The sequence below is a fragment of the Lynx canadensis genome, chromosome C1, assembly GCF_007474595.2.
Source record: "Lynx canadensis isolate LIC74 chromosome C1, mLynCan4.pri.v2, whole genome shotgun sequence".
Classification (NCBI taxonomy): Eukaryota; Metazoa; Chordata; class Mammalia; order Carnivora; family Felidae; genus Lynx; species Lynx canadensis.
In genome coordinates this window covers 170,276,779-170,296,768 of record NC_044310.1, presented here as the reverse complement: position 1 = coordinate 170,296,768, position 19,990 = coordinate 170,276,779, and the positions used below count along the sequence as shown (strand labels likewise).

The 19,990-nt window shown below is 33.9% G+C and overlaps 1 protein-coding gene across 4 annotated transcripts in view; it reads left to right on the top strand.

Moving 5' to 3' along the window:
- Window positions 1-19,990, top strand: part of NCKAP1 (NCK associated protein 1) — a 109,486-nt gene that overhangs the window by 55,918 nt on the left and 33,578 nt on the right. For 2 of the 4 annotated variants that reach the window (XM_030324877.1, XM_030324876.1), the window contains 8 exons: window positions 1,996-2,077; window positions 2,305-2,400; window positions 3,610-3,668; window positions 11,985-12,130; window positions 14,042-14,174; window positions 17,368-17,487; window positions 18,134-18,273; window positions 19,107-19,238. In XM_030324877.1, the coding sequence (XP_030180737.1) occupies window positions 1,996-2,077; window positions 2,305-2,400; window positions 3,610-3,668; window positions 11,985-12,130; window positions 14,042-14,174; window positions 17,368-17,487; window positions 18,134-18,273; window positions 19,107-19,238 (908 nt within the window). The remainder of the gene's footprint in view (window positions 1-1,995; window positions 2,078-2,304; window positions 2,401-3,609; window positions 3,669-11,984; window positions 12,131-14,041; window positions 14,175-17,367; window positions 17,488-18,133; window positions 18,274-19,106; window positions 19,239-19,990) is intronic. The other 2 variants (XM_030324879.1, XM_030324878.1) reach the window with 1 other exon arrangement.

Genomic DNA, 19,990 nt, shown 5'->3' with positions numbered 1-19,990 from the left:
ACAAAATTCATCTAGATGTCCTAATAAGATTAAATGTCCTGATTTTATTTTCAATTTGAATTTTCCTCTATTGATTTTTAGTCTTTTTTTTTTTTGCTTTCCATAATTTAGTCTTTTTCATCTTAATATAGATTTATTTTTATTCCAAATAAGCTAACTGTAAGGAAAATTGTTTTTTTTTTTACTTCATTTATAAAATCAAGATGTCTAAAAAAGTTCTGTAAGCTAATATACAGTATAAAGGAAGAACAACACAAATTCTCTTCGTATTAAGATTATTCTAGGGGTGCCTGAGTGGCTCAGTCAGTTAAGCATCTGAGACTCTTTACTTCGGCTCAGGTCATGATCTCGTATTCATGAGTTGGAGCCCCACATAGGACTCTGTGCTGACGGAGTGGAGCCTGCTTGGAATTCTGTCTCCTTCCCTCTCTCTCAAAATAAATAAAAATAAACTTAAAAAAAAAAAAGAAGACTATTCTAAAGCTACTGGTTTTCCAGAAAAATAACCATACTTTGAAATCCTGATTTTTCTTTTTCAAATCTACCTAAAAAATGTAAATGAGAAAAGAAAATGTCTTTCATGTCATTGTTTACCTTGAATTAAATACTCCTTATAGGTTACTATCCTGAATTGGTGTATTTTTTCCTTTATCCGCTAGGTGGAGCTCAGATGCTTCCTGTTTACAATGTCCATTAAAAAAGGTCTAGAAAAGCTGATTTTATCTCTAGAATGTTATTGCTTTGCTCTACTTCTATTTTAATAGTTACTACTTAACAGATAAACCAGAGGCTTTTGTGCTATCAGAATGTAAACCAGTCTCCTGGTTTCATGTCAGTTTGAAACTTGCTGTGGCTGGTTGGATATTTTATTAATTTTATAGGTTTATGTTACAGCATTAAAAAATTTTAAAGTCATTCCGTATCTTTTGGTGTCTTTTTCATCAACTGTATTTTAACAACACTAGGGAGATTAATGTCTTTTTTTCCTAGAATTATAGTACTATAAGTAGCAGTAATACTAATATTAATAATTGTCAGATTTATTGATATTTTATTACATCTATACAACAATCCTCTGAGGATAGGTATGGTTATCATTATTTGTTGAAGAAAATAGACTTTGTGTAACTTGCTCCATATCACACAGTTCATAAGTAGTAGAGCCAGTATTTGAATTTAGGCTTTAATTACAATGCATGAGCTTTTTATACCCTCTTCTGTTGTGAAGTACCTGCATAGTGTTTCTAACCATTTGGTAGGATTTAAATTTAGAACTAAGATTAACCTGTTAATATAGTTGATGAAATAGCTGTCAAATTTGTTTTTTGTGGTAAAATATACATTTTCTGCGTTCACTATTTTTAAGTGTACAGTTCAGTGAAATTATGTTCACGTTGTGCAAGTTTTGAAAATTATGCTGTTAGTGAGCTAAGCACTTATTAAAAAATGTATTATTTATTATCAACTTCAGATGTACTTTATATGCTATTCATTTTTTTAGCTGGCTTGAAAGGGATGTTTTTGGTCCTAATCTTACTGAAGTATAATACACACAAAGTCACCTATTTTCAGTGTACAGTTTGAATTTTAGCAACTGTCTGTGTTCGTTCACATTACAGCCACTACAGTCAAGACATAGAAAGTTTCCAACACTTGAAAGTTTTCTTGTGTACCTTTTTCTTGTGTACTGATGCTCTCTCTAAATCCCCGCCAACCATTCATCTCCTTTTGGTCACTTTTGCCTTTTTTTAACAAAAAATTTTGTATAAATGGAATCATATACTATATAATCTTTGTTTTTTATTTCTTTCGGTTAGTATGTTTTTGAGATTCATCCATGTTAATGTATGTATCAACATTTCATTCCTGTTTAAGGCTGAAAAATACTCCTTAGTATGGATATACCATCTTGTGTATCCGCCCACCAGTTAGTGGACCTATGAATTGCTTCCCCTGTTAGATGTTCTTAACATTATTTTTTGTTTCTTCTTTTAGAATCTTTCTGTTTGCCCTGAAGATGAATCAATCATCATGTCCTCTTTTGTTAACACTATGACTTCCCTGAGTGTAAAACAAGGTAAGTCTTTTAAATAAAAGCATATTTTCTTCTAATTAGGTTTTCAAATTTGATTTTCAAGGAGAGGATTTCACAGTTAATTTTTATAGACTCACTTATTTTTGGACCAATTTAATCTGTTCTCTTTTGTCTTAGCTTTGCTCTCTGTGAAACAAAAGTTTCCAAAATGGGTGTGTGACATTTATAAAAATAATGAGAATTATAGCTTGAAATATTTTATTATTCAGCAGGTGAAAAAAGGCATTTTGTAATTAAAAAAAAACAACGACAACAAAGAAACATAATGAAGTGTATATGTGGTCCAAGCATCACCTGTGACAATAGTATGTACCGTTGATAAAACATTTTAAAAATTGCCAGGCACTTATATTATCCTATTTAATCCACATCAATTTTAAAAAGTTCCTTATGCTTTTATTTGGTAGGTTTGGAAACTTAAGGTTTGAGAGTTAACCTCTCCATTATTTAACATGATTTTCCCAAGCTCTAACAGGTATTAAGTGCTACTATAGGAATTTTAAGTTCCGGTCTGTCAATCCCAAAAGTTAATGTCATATACTAGATTGCTTCTTCATTATTTGAAAACTTCATTCCAACAGATTGGTGTTATATTTTAGTTTTGTAACCTTTTAAGTAAAAGGTATCCAAATCCTTGAAAATTTGAGTAATAAATACATTTTAGTTTAATCAATATCACACTTAAGTAGTGAAACTGTTGTAAAGTTGGTTGGTGATAATTTGGTTTGTAAAGAGTTATTTTGAAGAACTTCACTATGCTGTCCAAAGCTTTTGTTTACAGAATTCCTCAAGCTCTAGTCTAGCTTCTTCAAAATTGACATGTAAGCACACTTAGGAACAGTTTAGGAGAGAAGTCTGTACTTAACACTTCTCTTAGCATAACTCCCTCCTTCTATCAACATTTTATAGGATTTGAGAATTACTGCCTTGTCTTAGCTATTAAATTATTTTTGTTTTTTTTTAAGTGTACGGTTTAATAGGGTTAAGTGTATTCACATAATTGCTCAACCAATCTCCAGAATGTTTTCATCTTGAAAACTGAATCTCCATAGCTATTAAATATCAACTTCTCAATTTCCCTCGCCCCTGATATCCGCCATTCTACTTTCTGTTTCTATGAGTTTGATTACTCTAGGTACCTCATAAGTGGAATCATGCAGTATTTTTCTTTTTGTCACTGACTTATTTCACAACATATGTCCTCAAGATTCAGCCACACTATAGCATGTGTCAGAATTTCCTTCCTTTTCAAGGCTGAATAATGTACCACATTTTGTTCATCTATTCCACTGTTGGTGGACATTTGGGTTGCTTCTGTCTTTTAGCTATTATGAATAATGCTGCTATTGTGAATAATGTTGAACATGGGTTTACAACGATCTCTTTAAGACCCTGCTTTTAATTCTTTTGTGTATATGGCCATAGTTGAATTATCTTGATCTTAAATTTAAAACTGTGATTATATATTTGTTGAAACATTAATTTGCTTTGTAATCTTTTTTCTACTGTTGTAGTTGAAGATGGGGAAGTATTTGATTTCAGAGGAATGAGATTAGATTGGTTTAGGTTACAGGTAAGAATAACTTAATTTTCATTGGCTTTCTGTTTGGATATTGACTATTTTAGCTAATATGGAAACATTACTTAGAAAAAAGTTCATTGTTGTATACGTGTTGAAAAAAGTAACCATAGCCTTGTATAACTGACCATAGTCTTTACCTCAGAAGAAACAGTTTTTTTATTAAGATGTAATTGACATAGAACATTATACTAGTTTCAGGTTTACAACATCATTATATTAGTACTTACTGCAAAATGGTCGCCATAATGTATCTAATTAACATCCATCACTACACATAGTTAGAAATTTGTTTTTTTATGGTGAGAACTTTTTTTTTAATTTAATTTTTTATTTTATAAAATTTACATCCAAATTAGCATATAGTGAAACAATGATTTTAGGAGTAGATTCCTCAGTGCCCCTTACCCATTTAGCCCATCCCCCTCCCACAACCCCTCCAGTAACCCTCAGTTTGTTCTCCATATTTGTGAGTCTCTTCTGTTTTGTCCCCCTCCCTGTTTTTATATTATTTTTGTTTCCCTTCCCTTATGTTCATCTGTTCTGTCTCTTAAAGTCCTCATATGAGTGAAGTCATATGATTTTTGTCTTTCTCTGACTAATTTCACTTAGCATAACACCCTCCAGTTCCATCCACATAGTGGCAAATGGCAAGATTTCATTCTGTTTGATTGCTGAGTAATACTCCATTGTGTGTGTGTGTGTGTGTGTGTGTGTGTGTATGTATACATACACCACATTTTCTTTATCCATTCATCCATCAATGGACATTTGGGCTCTTTCCATACTTTGGCTATTGTTGATGGTGCTGCTATAAACATGGGGTTGCATGTGTCCCTTCGAAACAGCACATCTGTATCATGTGGATAAATGCCTAGTAGTGTAATTGCTGGGTCATAGGGTAGTTCTATTTTTAGTTTTGTCAGGAACCTCCATACTGTTTTCCAGAGTGGCTGCACCAGCTTGCATTCCCTACAACAATGCAAAAGAGATCCTCTTTCTCCGTATCCTCGCCAACATCTGTTGTTGCCTGAGTTGTTAATGTTAGCCATTCTGACAGGTGTGAGGTGGTATCTCATTGTGGTTTTGATTTGTATTTCCCTAATGATGAGTGATGTTGAGCATTTTTTCATGTGTCGGTTGGCCATCTGGATGTCTTCTTTGGAGAAACATCTATTCATGTCTTTTGCCCATTTCTTCACTGGGTGATTTGTTTTTTGGGTGTTCAGTTTGATAAGTTCTTTATAGATTTTGTATACTAACCCTTTATCTGATATGTTATTTGCAAATATCTTCTCCCATTCTGTCAGTTGCCTTTTAGTTTTGCTGATTGTTTCCTTCACTGTGCAGAAGCTTTTCATTTTGATGAGGTCCCAGTCTTTCATTTTTGCTTTTGTTTCCCTTGCCTCCAGAGACGTGTTGAGTAAAAAGTTGCTGCAGCCAAGATCCAAGAGGTTTTTGCCTGCTTTCTCCTCGAGGATTTTGATGGCTTCCTGTCTTACATTTAGGTCTTTCATCCATTTTGAGTTTATTTTTGTGTATGGTGTAAGAAAGTGGTCCAGGTTCATTCTTCTGCATGTCGCTGTCCAGTTTTCCCAGCACCACTTGCTGAAGAGACTGTCTTTATTCCATTGGATATTCTTTCCTGCTTTGTTAAAGATTAGTTGGCCATACGTTTGTGGGTCCATTTCTGGGTTCTCTATTCTGTTCCATTGATCTGAGTGTCTGTTCTTGTGCCAAGATGAGAACTTTTAAGATCTATTTTATTAGCAACTTTTAAATATGCAATACAGTATTGCTGATACAGTCATCATCCTTTACATGACATCTCCAGGACTTATTTGTTTTATAACTGGAAGTTTGTACCTTTTGGTTACTTTCACCCATATTCCCCAACTCCACCTCCCCATCTCTGGCAGCCAGCAGTCCATTGTCTACATCTATGAGTTCAGTTTTAAGGGGTTATTTTGTTGTTGTTATTTTTTCAAATTCCATATATAAGTGAGTTCATTGGGTCTTTGCCTTTCTCTGGCTTACGTCACTTAGCACATTGCCTTTGGGGTCCGTGCATGTTGTTGCAAGTGGCAAGATTGACCCCATTTTTTTGGCTGACTAATATTCTTGTATACACACACACACGACACACACACACGCACACATTTTTTTTTCACCACAATTTATTTATCCATCAGTTGCCACTTAGGCTATTTCCATGTCTTGGCTGTTGCAGGTAGTGCTGCAGTGAACAAGCGTTTGTAGATATCTTCTTGAGTTAGTGTTTTCATTTACTTCAGATAAATACCTAGAAATGGAATTAATTGGATCCTATGGTAGTTCGTTATATTTCTAATTTTTTGAGGAATTTCCATACTGTTTTCCAGAGTGACCGCACCCATTTGCCTTCTCACCAAGAGTGCATGCAGGTTCCCGCTTTTTCCACATTTTTGCCTTGTTACCTCTTGTGTTTTTGATAATAACTTTTCTAACAGGTGTGAGGTGATATCTCATTGTGGTTTTTATTTGCATTTCCCTGATGAGTAATGAGGTTTGAGCACCTCTTCATGTGCTTGTTAACTATCTGGATTTCTTCTTTGGCAAAGAATAACAAGCAGCCACCTCACAGGCCATAGTTTACCATCCCCTGATGTAGTGCCAAAAGCTGTATTTCTGAAATGCAGAAATAAATGGTATTAGACTTTAAAACTTTTCATTTAATATATAACTCACTTAAATAGTTTTTAAGGGCTTTAAAATTCAAGCCTAAAGTCTTTGTATATACTGTAAATTTAATGATGGCATTTAATTGCCCCTTAAATACTTCCAGTAATTATGTGGAAACTGTGGCTCAGTTTTTTTAATAACTGCATATCTTAAAAATACGTATATTTTAAAGTAATACTAATGTGTTCTCATTATAAAATGTCAGAAAACCCAGAGGTAAAGTAGTAGAAAATGAAAGTTTGTACTTTTCCCAGTGTTATGCCCTAGAAATACTAACTTTTAATAAGTGGTTTATATCTTTTTAGGTGTTAAAACAGTAAATGGGATTATACTATATATACATATGGTTCAGCACCACAGATTAATTTTTCATTTAATTAAAAAATGAAAATATAAGCAATATATGTTTGTGGAAGAAATTTTTAGATCAACTCAGTCTGGCGAAGGACTCCAAGAGCATAATTTTCTGGCAGTCTTCTTTATTTCCTGTGGTACTTTTGCTCTTAGGTTCTTTCCTTTCAACCTCAAAATACATAGGCACTTTTCTTGCTCTTGTTCTTTGTTCTATGATCACATATTTTTAGAGATGATTTTATAAATGAGACCACAGGTATTAAGTAACTTGCCTGAGATTGCAGAGTTAGGTAATGGTAGATCCGGAAAGAAGACTTGAAATAGCACCATCGCAAATATTAAATGTGCATATATAATACGTTGTTTTCTTCCTATTAAAAATGAAGTTTAGAGATTAACATGTCTTTGTTTTAACTAAAGTTGTGAAAAGTACAGAAGTAGAGCATATGAGGTAAAAATAGAAGTGAAAATTGCTCTGCTAAAGGATATACACATTTAAAATTTTGAAAGTCACTCATTTTCAAAAAATTGAACTATTTAGTATTAAGTCTCTTGCTGTCCGTTTGTGAGAGTACCTAAACCAACATTTGGGTTCAGAAAATCTTAAGAGATTTAGGTACATTTCAAATTTACTCGTTATTAAATACTTTCAGGATTATTAAGCTTACTCATCTGAAGGATTCACTTGAGAATTTAGCTTGGTTTGGTCATATGGCAGAGTATAAAGCATTTGTTGTAAGCATTAAGAATGTAGAATTGATACATCCCTGTGTGTTTTTTTTTTTTTTTAATTTTTATGAGATAATTATAAGAATATCACCTGCTGGGGCACCTGGGTGACTCAGTTGGTTAAGCGTTCAACTTCGGCTCAGGTCATGATCTCACGGTTTGTGGGTTCAAGCTCTGTGTCAGGCTCTGTGCTGACAGCTCAGAACATGGAGCCTGCTTCGGATTCTGTATCTCCCTCTCTGTCTGCCCCTCTCATGCTCATGCTCTCTGTCTCTCAATAATAAATAAACGTTAAGGAAAATTAAAAAAAAAAAAAGAATACCACCTGCTATTTGATTCTTTCATGCGTTGTAGTCTTGCTTTTATCAGTTTGCTAGGGCTGCCGTAACGGAGTCCCAAAGTTGGGTGGCTTAAACAACAGGAATTTATTGTTTCATAGTTTTGGAGGCTAGAAATCCAAAATTAAGGTGTTAGCTGGATTGACTCTGACAGCAGTGAGGGAAAATCTGTTTCATTCTTTTTCCCCAGCTTCTGGTGACTTGCTAGCAATCTTTGATGTTTCTTGGCTTGTAGATGAGTCACTCTAATGGCATTTGCTGTGTCTCTTTTCATATAATCTGTGCATATTTCTGGGTCCAAATTTTTCCTTTCTACAAGGACACCAGTCATATTGGATTATGACCCACTCTAATGACCTCATTTTTAAAAACTTGATTATCTCTGTGAAGACCCTATTTCCAAATCAGGTCACCTTCTGAGGTACTGGGGACTATGACTTCAGTATATCTATTTTGTGGACACAATTCAGCCCATAGTGTTTCTCATAATCATGACTAGGACATGAGTCATTTTCTACTGTATAACTCTTAAGTTTTAGGGACAGTAGGTAGGGCAGAGCATACCAAGGAAGGAAACTGGTATATACAACTTAGCCAGCGAAGTCTTCTCCATGGAAAGAGGGCAAAAGTGCAAGTTGGGAGGCAGTGGCCAGAATCCAGAAGTTTTGCATAGACGATGAAGAACAGGTTAACAGCGAAGGTTCCACTCCTTCATACTCGACCATACGATACAGGAGATAAAATATTGAGCAGTATTATATAATCTGTAGAGGAGTACAGATCCTCTTTTGATGATGTTATTAATCTGGCTGTGGAGACAGGCATAACAGATACGGAAAAATTAAATAGCAGTTGAAAATCTAAAAGATTAACTTAAAAGAAGCTGCCGATAGGGTATGATTATTATTAAGTACAGTTTTCTTAAAAGGGAGAAAGCTTTTTCCAAGTGGGAATTGGTAGTAATGACTTCATAGAGAAAGCATCATTTTGTCCAGACATTGAAAGATGGGTAGAAATTGAATAGGACAATAGTTTACACAGGAAAAGGGCAACCAGTGAGGAAAGGGCAAGTAAAGAGACTTCTTAGTGTTAAGTATTACTACAAGAAGGAACAGATCTTCACAAGAGATCTGAATGATCTGACTGATCAATGATCAGGTAGAAGGATAAGGGTTAACTATAAGCATATGACCAGAGAGAGGTGTAGCATTCTGTAGATATCAGTAATTTTTTTTTTTAATGTTTATTTTTGAGAGACAGAGCATGAGTGGGGGCAGGGCAGAGAGAGGGAGACAGAATCTGAAGCAGGTGCGGGGGCTCGAACTCACGGGCTGCGAGATCATGACCTGAGCCGAAGTCAGACCTTGACCAACTGAGCTACCCAGGCGCCCCAATATCAGTAATTCTTGAGTAGAGCAGGGCCTGAAGGATAAGCAGTTGGGAGAATTTTATAGTTTTATGCCTTCACTGGAGTCCTATGCAATTTTGATTCTAAGGTCATTGGTCTCTTACAGGTCATTTTGATTTCTCTTTTTTTCTAATCTTTAAAGAAGAGTACTTTCCCTCTCCATGTATTCTTTGTCATTTTTTTCCTGTTTCCTAAGGCAAAATCTTGTTCCCCTGTGTATTCAGTAGTCTCTTAAAGCATCTTCAGTTATTTTCTCATTTGTCTTCTTCCCTCTGTCTTCAAATTTACTTGGGTTGTTCATATCTTATTTAAGCCTTTTTTTTTAATAACCTTCTCCTTTCGTTGTTGGCAAGTATTTCATTTTTTTAATATATGAAATTTATTGTCAAATTGGTTTCCATACAACACCCAGTGCTCATCCCAAAAGATGCCCTCTTCAATACCCATCACCGACCCTCCCCCCCCTCCTACCCCCCCCCCCCCCATCAACCCTCAGTCCTCAAGAGTCTCTTATGCTTTGGCTCTCTCCCACTCTAACCTCTTTTTTTTTTTTTTTTCCTTCCCCTCCCACCATGGGTTTCTGTTAAGTTTCTCAGGATCCACATAAGAGTGAAAACATATGGTATCTGTCTTTCTCTGTATGGCTTATTTCACTTAGCATCACACTGTCCAGTTGTATCCATGTTGCTACAAAGGGCCATATTTCATTCTTTCTCATTGCCACATAGTACTCCATTGTGTATATAAACCGCAATTTCTTTATCCATTCATCAGTTGATGGACATTTAGGCTCTTTCCACAATTTGGCTATTGTTGAGAGTGCTGCTATAAACATTGGGGTACAAGTGCCCCTATGCATCAGTACTCCTGTATCCCTTGTTGGCAAGTATTTCAAATGAGTCTTTTTTTTTTAATTTTTTTTTCAAATGTCTTTTAAATTATCATTTTGTCACCATCCATTTCCTCTGAAATTATTTTCACAGTGATGCTTTAGTTCAGAATTTTTAAATGAGTGTCAATTAATGGAAGTCTTTAGTGACCTCATGGCCACAACAGTGGTTCCTCTTTTTACTCTAAAGCTGATTAAAGGTAATTAAACTTCATTTAAACTTAGTTTATAATAAATATCTGAGTATACTTTGCCATCAGAATATTGCTCTTATTATTCTTTATCCATTCAAAAATGACAAAATATAAAACTGCTTTCTTAGTGAACGGTAACCATCCTTGATGGACCCCTTGCCATTGTAGGGGCTGAGATTTGATTTTTATCTGATTTACAAGGAAAAGAATTATTTAGTCTCTTAATGTTTCATGGAAACATTAAGACATGGGTCCCCTGGGTCAGAGACAAAGGACTTAGCTATTCATTGCACAGGAAGCACCATGAGCATCAACAAATATATATCATTTTTCTCACTTGCTTTCATGACCCACGCTGGGGGGACCAGACTAACACAGATGAATACTATGTATACAGTATGTTTGTGTTACAGTTAAGGAACACTGAGTTTGATGAACCCTCCATTTTATTAACAGTAAGCATACTTACTCTTTGATTCAGAGGGAGATATTACCATTCCTCAAATTTGGCAGCTGCAGATACAGTCTTGAGAAATGGCCTGAGTAATGAGTGCTCTGGGTCTTTCATTCTTGGCATATCCAACATGTGTAGGTACATATGAGATCCTTGAAGGAGTATCTCCCCAAAGCAAGCACCCTGGCCATCATTCATAATTTTTCTGTTGCCCACATCTAGTCATTTCCCAGACTTAACTCTTTTAAATTGCCACCATTGTGGATCAGAGCATCATAATCCTGTCTGGATTATTGTACCACTGCCTCCTGATAGATCTCTGCCTCCTCTCCTGGTCCTTTTCTGTCCACCTCTCCCCCAGTTCTTCTCTCGACTCCCCCACTACATAGAGCAATCTTTCTGAAATAGTAATTGACCACCACACAGAACCTTTGGTTCACCAAAAGGTTTAAATTCTTTAACATGGTATACAGGGGTCTGCAAGATATGATTGAATCTCTTCTGACACCATTTTCTTTTTCCTCTTTTCATTTTAACTGTAGCCATAGTGAACAGTGTTTATTCTGTAGACACCCCTTCTATTCTTGTCCTATGCCTTTCTGGAATGCCCACTATCCACTGACAGGATTTTGTTCTTTGATTTGGTACCTTTATAGTCGAGTTTCTTTCCCTATAAACCTATACTGATGGATTTGGTTAAGTTATATCACCTTATTAGCCAACCTACACTAATTTTTACTATCTTCAGTTTTTTTCTAGAATCCATCAATTAATACAATGTGTTATCTGTTTTTTAATGATTCAGTATAGTCTAAAACCTCAATGAATCAACATGTACCATACTTATTTTCATCTGAATGTTTCCCATGTATGCTTTCTTTCAAGCTGGACTGAAAATACCTTTTGGTAGGGTTAACTTGACAATTCACTGTTTTATACTTTTGATATTATAATTGCAGTTCCTTTGGGGTTCAAGATGAATGACGCATATATTGGGTTTTGTTTTATTGGCAGTAGTATTTGAGTTTATCTGAAGAAATTTTTAATAGGGATTTCAAGTGTGAGTCACTGTTGACAATTTTAAAAAAGTGATATTATTAATATAGTGTCAAAATAAACATTAAAAAATTTTTCAATAGTGTTTTTATCCCCCCTGTAGAATGTCAAGGTTAAAATCATTGGTCCATGCTTAAACGACTTTGTTTTTTGCTGTATTTTCACAGGCATATACTAGTGTTTCCAAGGCTTCACTTAGCCTTGCAGATCACAGAGAACTTGGAAAGATGATGAATACAATAATTTTTCATACAAAAATGGTAGATTCCTTGGTGGAAATGTTGGTGGAAACATCAGATCTCTCCATATTTTGGTATGTGGTAATTTTTTTTCAAATCAGAATTTGAAATTTTTAGTATCCAAATATATCTTTGTTGATTGTTTTTATATTAGTGTAGTCCTTGAGACTATTCAGTAATAAACTCTTAAGAATAAAGGGAATAGGGGTGCCTGGCTGGCTCAGTTGGAGCATGCAAATCTTGATCTTGAGGTTGTGTATTTGAGCCCCACGTTAGGTGTAGAGATAACTTAAAAATTAAATCTTTAAAAAAAGAGATTATAAAGGGAATAGTTGACAACTTGTTAACAAAAGGAAGTTTACAAAGTAGAGATTTTATGTCTTTTTTTTTATTCTCTATAAGAGGAACTCTTACTGTTGTAAATTTATTTTTATATATTTTTTGAGGTTGTAAGAAACTGTCATGTCAGATTGCCTTAAGGCCCTCTTTTGCATCATTAGATTAAGGAAAAAAAAACTTGTGAATCAAGGTCAAATAGAGCAGATGTTGGGAAGTAAATAGCAAGTAATTTTGCCCTGCTGTATTAAATTAGATATTAATATAATGATGATGTAGTGACTACTACTCCCTCCATTGTTCTCTGTTCTCCTTTGCTCCTATCGTAGCCTCTTTAGTTAAATTTAGCAGTTTACATTTCTTTCCCCCTTTCTCCCCACATAAATGTGATTCTTGAAGTAAGGTCATATTTTTATTTTCTTAATGTCTAACATAGTAAGTACTTAATAAATGCTTGAATGAATAAGGGGACTTCATTATGATCAAACTAATAAACAGTGGGATCAGGATTTAAACTCAAGTATTCTGGCACCAAAGGTGTGCAGTATCAACTCTATATCTGCTTCTTGGCCTTTTTTCCTGTAGGGAAGCTGATTGGAATAACCCAGTATTATGTCCCTTTATTTCTACAATGCTGAGATAATCTCAGTGGATAGTGATAGCCATTTCTATATATTGAAAAGCTGTCATTATGAATAGCTTCTCATTGGTTTTATTTTGGAAGAAAACTCAGTCCACACTGATTTTGGCAGTTTGTTAGGATAGCTTTAATTAGCAGGATTGCAGAAGAAGTAGAAATCACCAGATGGAAGGCATGAGAGATCTCTTAAAGGAACTCTAGAAACACAGTATATCACTGAAACACAATATATCATATGTTAGATATGCAAAAATTTTAAGATTATTTGGAACCCTGTACTATTGTTGGGCTTGAAAAGAAAATGGAGCATTTTATGTTTACATATATTTGAACTACAGAAAAGTTCCTATCATAAAAGAAGCTACTGCAATTAAAAAGTCCTTTTCCCTTTTCTTGGAAGTAAAAGTACTTTGAGTAGTATTTACAATTTGTGATTTGTAGTCATATTTAATTAATTGTCATACATCTTTTCTTATCACATTCTTATTTTGTCTGTTATATCCAAAATAAAGACATGTTCACTACTTCTGGTTGTCTTACTATTCCAAGATGTACTATATTTTACGGACTCATATTCTTTTATGTTTAATATCTCCTAAATCTGGAAGTAATTTAAAATTGATGGGTGTGTCATTGTTTAATTGACAGTGTTTTTCTTTCCTAGTCGTACATAAAATAATGGTGTTTCTTGCAATTGATAATGACTTAGCTTGGATAAAAATTTGGCAAGGTGAGATTTGAATGTCGTATTCATATGTCATAGATATGGTTTATTTTCTGTTTGAGTTTATTTTAAAATTTGTTAATATTCTACAAATAATATTTTTATTACTCTGTAATGATTGTTGGTGTATGAAAGATACTCTTTGGAAAAATAACTACTCCTCTTATGGTAATAAAGGTTACCAGTTGATAACTTTCACTTACTTGAATCCAATTAAATAAAGTACTATATCATTAAAGTTTTTAACTACAAAAATTGTGATCTAATTTTTGTTTTCTTGTATAGTTTTTATAGTCGTGCTTTTGAGAAGATGTTTCAACAGTGTTTGGAGTTACCCTCTCAGTCAAGATACTCAATTGCGTTTCCACTGCTTTGCACTCATTTTATGAGTTGCACACATGAACTATGTCCAGAAGAGGTAATTTCAGAGTACTGTGATTTGTATGGCATGCAGAGTAAACTAGAACAAATATGTAGCTGGCTGGGTTTCACAAAGTCACAATTACCTAATCTAGCTTCCTACCTACTTTATCTCTGCAAAATCAGAAGAATGTTCGAATAGATTAAAAAAGCTGTTAATGTTTATTTGCATAGATGGATAAATACACATACATATTTCTAAGAACATGTTATAAAGTCACTTGGAATTACATTTATTAAATGGTGGGTCAGGTATTAATATTTATTGCAAAGTTATATATAGCTATCGATTTTATATGCCTACTTTTCCTGTCAAACTGTTATTGAAAAGACTTGAAAATTGAATGTACACATTACTGACTAAACATAAACATGTCAAAGAAGAATTTCACTGACTTGTTAATATGATAGATGTAGTACACAAAATTAATATTTGCTAGTATTTGTAAGACATTCACGCAGGCACACATAGTTATTGAATAATTGAATTACTCCATAGTTTATTGACAACAAGTATCTATCAAAAATGTATTCAGTATTTCTTCTAATCTTTAGAGAAGAAATGTCACTTTGTAAATGTGGTAAGAATCTATATTAAACTTAAATGGTCCATTTCTTTATAGTTTAACTTAGTGTTGAGTCCCTTTACTTAGAACTACAAAACTTGGAGAAGAGAAACCGACAAATTGCAGTAGCGTTATTAATGTCTCTAAGCATTAGGTTGCAGATTGTATTCCAGCAATGCATTGGAAACTGACTCTGAGAAAGGTTAGCCTGAGGGAAATTCAGTAGGGACACCTTTTAGGATTATTACCTGCAGGGATACCAACACCACCAAATTTAATAGTTTTATAGAGTTTTTAGATTTAATAGATATTTTCTTCAAGCTTTATACCTAAAATACATTATTAATTTTCCTCACCATCATCCCTCCCATTAAATTAGCCATGAAGTCCTCTTAGTTTTATTTGTCTGGTATAAAACAAGAATTTGAATCCGTCTTCTACTTTCCATTGCTTTTGTCACTGTTGTAGCTCAAATTTGCAATATTCTTCATATATACTCCTAAATAGTTTTCCTGTTTTCAGTATTTCTGCCTTTAAGATCACCTGATACAATGCCACCAGAGTACTTCTTTCCTTCTTGAAAAATCCTCAGTGGTTCTCCATTGCATGTAGAGAAAGTAAAAATTTCTCAGCCAGGCATTTAGATTTAACTTCAACAATTTGGACTCTATACCCATTCTTTTTTTTTTCTTTTGCCTTTTAAAAAATTGTGATAAAAATATTTTTTTAATAAACATTTAACTTTATAATATAAGCATGTACCATTTAAATTATTTTCAAATGTGCAACTCATTGGCATTAATTACTTTCACTGTGTTGTGCAACCGTCACCACTACCTATTTGCAAAACTTTTATCACTCCAAGCAGAAACTTGGTGTCATTAAGTAGTAATTTCTCATCCCTCAACCCTTGGTATCCTCTAGTCTACTTTCTGTCTCTAAGAATTTACCTATTCTAGGTAGTTTATAAAGGTGGAACCATGTAGTATTTGTCTTTTTGTGTTGGGCTAATTTCACTTAGCATATTGCTGATGCCTCCCAAATTTTTATCTCCAGCCCAGACCTTTGCCTTTAGTTCTAGATTTTCTGTATATTCTGCTGCAGTTTAGGTATTTGTGACCATCTGAAATGTAACATGTCCAGAATAGAACTGTTGATTCTCCACATGTTACCCCATTGCCATCGTTCAAAGCCTTTTCTGCCTTTGGCTCTACCTTTATATATATCCAGACGCCTACTTCTTCTCGTCTTTGTCAAAGCCATACCTTTTTTCCTGGATTATTGTTACAGTGTCCTTACGTGGTTTCTCTGCTTCTGACATTGTTCTCCTAAAGTCTGTCTCAGCACTGTAGCAATAGGGTAAGAGCAGATCATGGAGAGACTGTGACATGTTAAGAGACTTTAGTTGTTTTGTTTTCCATCCAGTCTCAGCATTTCTGAGCCACTTGAAGAGAGTAGTGATACCAGATTTGTATTTTAAATTAAGGCTAGTGAATTTGAAGTAGTGCTAATTTAATGTTCTTTTTTCAGGAGTAAATGATAGCAAGGGGTATCCTTAAGTAAAGTGAACTAACATTTAATTTTATCTGGCCTGGAGATGCAAACCGTTCAGTTTGGCTTCCTGTTAAAGTTTTAAAGGGCATTTAGAATAAAATACATTAAGGTATCATGAGAGAGCTAGGAACAGTTACATTATGTGTTTAAGTATTTTTATATTCTTGTATATTACATTATTTTAGCATAGAAGTATATGTAAATTATACATTCGTTATGTAATTATGGAAGATCTGTAAGGTAAACTTTCAAAAATTTATCTCTTTGTAAAGTGCTACCAACGTGTAGTGCAAAATTTTATAGCATTATATACTCAACATTCCAGTTACCGTTGACAAGAAAACCCTATTAAATTATTGTGACATCCACCAAAACTAAAAAGATACAGAATCCTGTAGAGAGAGATGGATGGATTTGAGTGAGTGTATGTTTACATATACATATCTAATCTCCTAAAAAGTAAATACAATGTTCTTTTTTTCCCCTGTTGTGTTTAGAAAATGCACAGTTTTTTTTTTTTCTCTTCTGGGTTGATGGGTTTGATTTTAGAGAGTTGAATGCCTTGTGAATTTCTGTTTTACTGACTTGATTTCTAACAATTTTAATTAAATACTTAAGCTTTTCTTTTCTGTTGGTACACTACAAAGTTATTCATTGTGTTGAGATATGTATATATATATGTGTGTGTGTATATATATATATCATTTAAGATTAGAAAATATTACTCTAAATCTCTTTCACATCCTTTCTTTGATAGTTTAATATTTAAGAACTGGATGCATAGGACCTTGTGAAACTTGGAAATTACATTAAATTTTTTGTGTTAAGGAAAATATTGGTCCTCTAAGATCCCTCCAATCATTGTAGTTGTATAATCACCAAATACTTTATGTCAACTGTGTAAATACAGTATGGTAGGTTAGTTGTTCCCCCCCCCCCCCAGTCTGTAACATTCCCTACTCCCACTCCTTACTATACAGACTTTATTTTCCATGTTTATTTAAAAAGTATTTTAATTCAAACCACTTTCTTATAACTTTTATTATTGTTGTTATGATTCTGCTTTGACAGCGACATCATATTGGAGATCGCAGTCTTTCCTTATGTAATATGTTCTTGGATGAAATGGCCAAACAAGCTCGAAATCTCATCACTGATATTTGCACAGAACAGTGTACTCTCAGTGACCAGGTAAAAAATTCACGTGTTTCCGTAAGGACAGGATGTTTGTGTATGAAGGCAAGAAAATAAGCTGTTAGTCAGTTTTGTGTGTGTGTGTGTGTGTGTGTGTGTGTGTGTGTGTGTGTTAAACTCTTAGTAAATCTCATTACCTCTTCTTGTAAAACTCCATTTTTAGGTTTTTAAAAATTAGCCCATCTTTAGGATTACTTACTGTTTAAAATCCAACTTTTAGCTTTGTATTCAAGTCCCTTCCTGCTAGCTCAGACTGTCTACTTCACCCTGCACTTGATGCTTTACCAGCTAGTAGTTCTCATTAAATTCTGAACACATCATGTCTTCGTGCAGTTTATTTTTCATAGACCTTTTTCCTTCTAGTAATACATTCTCATTCTTTACTTGCCTACTTTGTTTTTACTTATCCTTTAAACTGTAGCCTTTATAGAACCTCTGTGAAGTTTTCTTCACACAAGATTCATCTATTTCTGTTTTCTACCAAGTTGTGCGAGCTCCTTTAGCTAGCTAGGTAATCTACATCTCACTTACACCTCTGTTCTTAGTGCTACATAGTCTGGATTCAGCTAAGGTTTGCTTAAATAGTTAATATGTCTTCAAAATAATTGTTGTCATGTAAATTTTCATTTCTTTTTAAATTTAGTTGCTACCCAAGCATTGTGCCAAAACCATTAGTCAAGCAGTGAATAAAAAGTCAAAAAAACAGACTGGTAAGAAAGGGGAACCTGAAAGGGAAAAACCAGGAGTTGAGAGTATGAGGAAAAACAGACTGGTAGTGACCAAGTAAGCCATCCATTTTTATTATATCTTTTTGTTATGAGTAGGAGAATTTTTTCATTTTTTTGTATGGTATTAGTACTGAAGGAATGCTAGTAATTGTAAATTCTTCATTTTTCAGCCATTGGTTGTTGTTGTTATTTTACCTTTGTGAACTTGAGTAGGTAGTGCTAATTTCCAAAATACAGATTTTAGATTTTTAAAGAAAATTCATGTAATAGGTAATATTTGTCTTTATATAGTGAATACTAAAGGCCAAGAATCTGTCTAGAAATCTGTCTAGTAATTTTACATTTATTTAAAATCAGATAATCTGAGACTTTATTTTGGCATGTTGTCATATTAGAACATATATCATTTTTAAAGTGGGTATATCAGACTAGATATTATTAAGGGCCATGTGTTTGTCTAGAGGGTAGGCATTGGTGGGCAGTAATGGATCAACATTTGTTTAAAGTAGATTTCCTACTACTTTGCTTTTTTATGTTGAACAAGCTATTTGCCATTTTGTAGACTATTTTCTTCCTCCAATACCGAAAATATAGCAAGATTTGGAAATGATTGTCTTTATGAGCATGTAATAAACTTTCTTGTCTATAAAATCAGTAAAGTCATTATTATCTGAATGTAGAAACAGATGAATGATGCTATCTTTAGAAGATTGCTCTCATATGTTACTAATATTTTTAAAGATTTTGAACTTGTCAGTTTAGGGAAGAAAAATATTGAATTCTGCAATTGTAATTCTCAAATAAGGTCTGATATATTTATAAATTAATTTTGTATTGCTGTGATGAAATGTTTAACATTTTATTTACTGTCTATTAATATTTTTTCAGCCTTGATAAATTGCACACTGCACTTTCTGAGTTGTGTTTCTCTATAAATTATGTACCAAACATGGTAGTTTGGGAACATACCTTTACCCCACGAGAATATTTGACGTCTCATCTGGAAATCCGCTTTACTAAGTAAGAGAGAATATGAACTTTTTGTTGGTTCAGCTAATAGGTCTTCATATGTATATGGTGTTTCCTTTTATGAGGAAAAGTATTAGAACTGATGTAGTATCAAGAATAATGAATGGGGAAGTATAAAGAATAGTGAACTGGGAATTATGTTATGCAGATTCTTGTCTCATACTTGTTATTAACTAGTTGTAACATTGGACAAAGCAGTTAATCTCTGTGAGCCTTAGCTTTTGTATAAACAAAATGAGAAGACTGAAGCAAATCTGTATTTCAGCTGGTAGGTAGCAACCAAGTAGGGTCATGAAATCAGTGTAGAAGGTTGTTGTAGTCAACATTTAAAGAAAGAAGAGGGAGGGGAAGGAAAAGAAACAAGGAAGAATAAACAAACGAACAATAAAGAACCAGTGCACTGTATGTAGTAAATATAAATAAATATTGGTTCATGAAACTCTTCGCTATGTATATGTATATATGTACTGAGTTGTGATGCTAACTACATATCTTATAGTTGGTCCAGTCAAATGTTTGAAAATATCAGGACTAGATAAACACTTGTTTTTTTCTTTTTTTTTTAATCTTTTTTAAAGATTTCTTTTAACATTTGTTTATTTTTGAGACAGAAATAGAGACAGAACATGAGTGGGGGAGGGGCAGAGAGAGAGGGAGACACAGAATCCGAAGCAGGCTCTAGGCTCTGAGCTGTTAGTACAGAGCCCCATGCGGGGCTTGAACTTAAACATTGCAAGATCATG